Source organism: Salvelinus sp. IW2-2015, linkage group LG22 (genome assembly GCF_002910315.2).
Source record: "Salvelinus sp. IW2-2015 linkage group LG22, ASM291031v2, whole genome shotgun sequence".
Taxonomy (NCBI): domain Eukaryota; kingdom Metazoa; phylum Chordata; class Actinopteri; order Salmoniformes; family Salmonidae; genus Salvelinus; species Salvelinus sp. IW2-2015.
Window position 1 is genome coordinate 18753982 of NC_036862.1, and position 4096 is coordinate 18758077.

At 39.7% G+C, this 4096-nt stretch overlaps 1 protein-coding gene across 1 annotated transcript in view; it reads right to left on the reverse strand.

The window, feature by feature from the left end:
- Positions 1 to 2068, reverse strand: part of LOC111949794 (olfactory receptor 6N1-like) — a 13770-nt gene extending 11702 nt beyond the window's left edge. The window contains exon 1 of the mRNA XM_023967139.2: positions 1170 to 2068. Within this exon, the coding sequence (XP_023822907.2) occupies positions 1170 to 2068 (899 nt within the window). The remainder of the gene's footprint in view (positions 1 to 1169) is intronic.
- Between the last annotated feature and the right edge of the window lie 2028 nt (positions 2069 to 4096).

Below are 4096 nucleotides of genomic sequence, written 5' to 3' on the forward strand. Positions count from 1 at the left end.
CACTCGGGAGCCCGAGAGTAAATAGAATCTAATGAGTTGCTTGTCATAAACTCAATAAGTTCCATCTCTATGGAGTGGTTACATGTTGACACTGAAACTACAATCCCATGTGATCATACACTATGATATATTTAGAGGTTACCAGGACAAGTTATTGAAGCAGTATCCTCTGTCAAGCAAGAAGACATTTTATGGACAGAACTTTCTTTATTTCTTTCACACCTCAGAAATCTGACAATGTACAGATATTATCAGGGTCTTTATTTTTATTTTCAAGAATAAGAGTTTTATGGAGGATGTGAATTAGTTTAGTCCAAGCCTACACGGAATCAAATGATTCACACTTGAATTCATTCACATCCATACACAAGCCTGCAAGGACTAAGAATTGCTGCATTGAACTATGGAAGAAAAGTAACAAAATCTATGGAGAACACAACCCAAGTCAAGTTCTTTTATCTCTTTGGCTTACAAAGACATTTAACAACAAATCGGTCTATTTTATCTTGTCTCTTATCACATACCTTCTCATCATCACTGTGAATCTGACTATGATCATAACAATCATTCAGGGGAAAGGCCTCCATGAGCCCATGTATATCTTTCTGTGTAGTCTATGTGTCAATGGATTGTATGGAACTGCTGGTTTCTACCCCAAGTTCTTACTGGACCTTCAGTCAGATGTTCAGGTGATATCTTATGGTGGATGTTTCACTCAAGCCTATGTAATATACACATCTGTCATGTGTGAATGTCTACTCTAACAGTGATGTTCTACTTAAACAATAGCTTTGCATATTGTTATTCTTCTTTAGAAATGTCTTAACTGCATAAGGAGTCACAGATTTGTTCTATCAATTGCTCTCTATTCCCTTTCTAGTGCACTACTTTGGCTCTGGTCAAAAGTAGTGCACAACATAGGGAATAGGACGCCATTTGGGACGCATTCAACCATTGTCCTGGTTAGGAAGTGTGCTACAATTACTATTTATAAATCACTTGCCCAGAAGAGGGCGATGGGTATCAGGAAATGAGGCGCGCCATTTAACCGTGCAAAAGTTTTGGCAGATTTTACCTTTATTTTGTTGACTTCTGATATCAGGAAGTCTCCCTGTTGTGTAAAATCAAGTAACTAACATCTCATATCAATGATTTTATGTGCATTACACTTTCTAAAAACTGCCCTTCGAATCTGCTGGAGGTTAAGTCCATATATGAGAGGGTTTAAGACAGGTGGTATAATAAGGAATTGTACAGCCATTGCATTACGCATATTTAGCGTAATATTTACATTATTCCACCCTTGAAAATTGTCAAACAGGGTCATTGTGATGAAAATAACAATTGTTATTAAATGTGGCACACATGTCTGTGTGAACTTAATCCTTCCCTTAGCTGACTTTACACAAGTCCTTACAATCTGACAGTAAGAAAATACAATGAAAAGTAACTGTAAAACATGAACCAATACTGGGCATTTGTTCCAAAACTGATTAATGGTAATGGGTAAACATGCATGTTTCAGTATAGACGAAATGTCACAGAAGATCTTATCAATGCGAGATCCACACAAAGGAAGTCTGACGGCTAAACCAAGTCCTATGAATCCTATAAATAAAGGACAACACCAAGAAAATAAGAGTAACTTTCTAACAGTTAAAGATGTCACAATGGTATGATATAGTAGTGGTCTGCATATTGCCACATACCTGTCGTAAGACATCACTGTTAGAGTAGACATTTCACACATGACAGATGTGTATATTACATAGGCTTGAGTGAAACATCCACCATAAGATATCACCTGAACATCTGACTGAAGGTCCAGTAAGAACTTGGGGTAGAAACCAGCAGTTCCATACAATCCATTGACACATAGACTACACAGAAAGATATACATGGGCTCATGGAGGCCTTTCCCCTGAATGATTGTTATGATCATAGTCAGATTCACAGTGATGATGAGAAGGTATGTGATAAGAGACAAGATAAAATAGACCGATTTGTTGTTAAATGTCTCTTGTAAGCCAAAGAGATAAAAGAACTTGACTTGGGTTGTGTTCTCCATAGATTTTGTTACTTTTCTTCCATAGTTCAATGCAGCAATTCTTAGTCCTTGCAAGGCTTGTGTATGGATGTGAATGAATTCAAGTGTGAATCATTTGATTCCGTGTAGGCTTGGACTAAACTAATTCACATCCTCCATAAAACTCTTATTCTTGAAAATAAAAATAAAGACCCTGATAATATCTGTACATTGTCAGATTTCTGAGGTGTGAAAGAAATAAAGAAAGTTCTGTCCATAAAATGTCTTCTTGCTTGACAGAGGGATACTGCTTCAATAACTTGTCCTGGTAACCTCTAAATATATCATAGTGTATGATCACATGGGATTGTAGTTTCAGTGTCAACATGTAACCACTCCATAGAGATGGAACTATATTGAGTTTATGACAAGCAACTCATTAGATTCTATTTACTCTCGGGCTCCCGAGTGGCACAGCGGTCTAAGGCACTGCATCTTAGTTCAAGAGGTGTCACTACAGTCCCTGGTTTGATTCCAGGCTGTATCACATCTGGCCGTGACTGGGAGTCCCATAGGGCGGAGCACAATTGGCCCAGCGTTGTCCGGGTTTGGCCAGGCTGTCATTGTAAATAAGAATTTGTTCTTAACTGACTTGCCTAGTTAAATAAAGGTTAAATAAATTAAATAAAAAATTAACCCAGCAAACAGGGAACGTCCTATGGACATTTGGCGACGTTCCCATTAGGTCCCTTTAAGGTAGCGTTTCCCAAACTCGGTCCTGGGGACCCCAAGGGGTGTACGTTAACTTATTTCTCCTAGTACTAGATAGCTGATTAAAATAATCAAAGCTTGATGATTAGTTCATTATTTGTATCAGCTGTGTAGTGCTAGGGCAAAAACCAAAACGTTCACCCCTTGGGTCCAAGTTTGGGAAATGCTGCTTTAAGGGTTTCAGCGAGATGTTATCTCACTGATGTTCTGAGAACATTGTAGGAACATTAAAACATGACATTAACCTCGGGGCCATAAGAGGGAGTTCAGTACAGATACCGGTTTGGTTGCAGTATAATGTCATGATGAGGTATTTTGATGTCTATTAGGGAACATTTTGAAAAGATTCCTATTTGTGTCGGACGTTATCTATGAGACATTCAATGACAACAAGGTGACGTTTCATGATGGTCAAGGGGATATCACATATCAAAGCTAGCCCCTCAGAAAACTTGACATGAATCCAGATCTCAGATAGGATATAGTTTGTTTTCATGCTACAGTATTTCCCTAGATTTCTCTCTCACAATGTCAATCAATCCCCAAGCTTGTGTGTACTATTTTCCATTAGGGTGAATGCTATGGTGCCAGATGGGCTTACCTTTTACACATTTACATTAGGTTATTCACTGTTGTCAATCGATCCAGACAGTTTTGCATTTCTTGATTTGTTAGATACTTAGATACAGCAGCCTCTGGCAAAACTGTCAAATTCAAATCAAATGTATTTATATAGCCCTTCTTACATCAGCTGATATATCAAAGTGCTGTACAGAAACCCAGCCTAAAACCCCAAACAGCAAGCAATGCAGGTGTAGAGGCACGGTGGCTAGGAAAAACTCCCTAGAAAGGCCAAAACCTAGGAAGAAACCTAGAGAGGAACCAGGCTATGAGGGGTGGCCAGTCCTCTTCTGGCTGTGCCGGGTGGAGATTATAACCGAACATGGCCAAGATGTTCAAATGTTCATAAATGACAAGCATGATCCAATAATAATAATCACAGTAGTTGTCGAGGGTGCAACAAGTCAGCACCTCAGGAGGAAATGTCAGTTGGCTTTTCATAGCCAATCATTGAGAGTATCTCTACCGCTCCTGCTGTCTCTAGAGAGTTGAAAACAGSAGGTCTGGGACAGGTAGCACGTCCGGTGAACAGGTCAGGGTTCCATAGCCGCAGGCAGAACAGTTGAAACTGGARCAGCAGCACGGCCAGGTGGACTGGGGACAGCAAGGAGTCATCATGCCAGGTAGTCCTGAGACATGGTCCTAGGGCTCAGGTCCTCCGAGAGAGAGAAAGAAAGA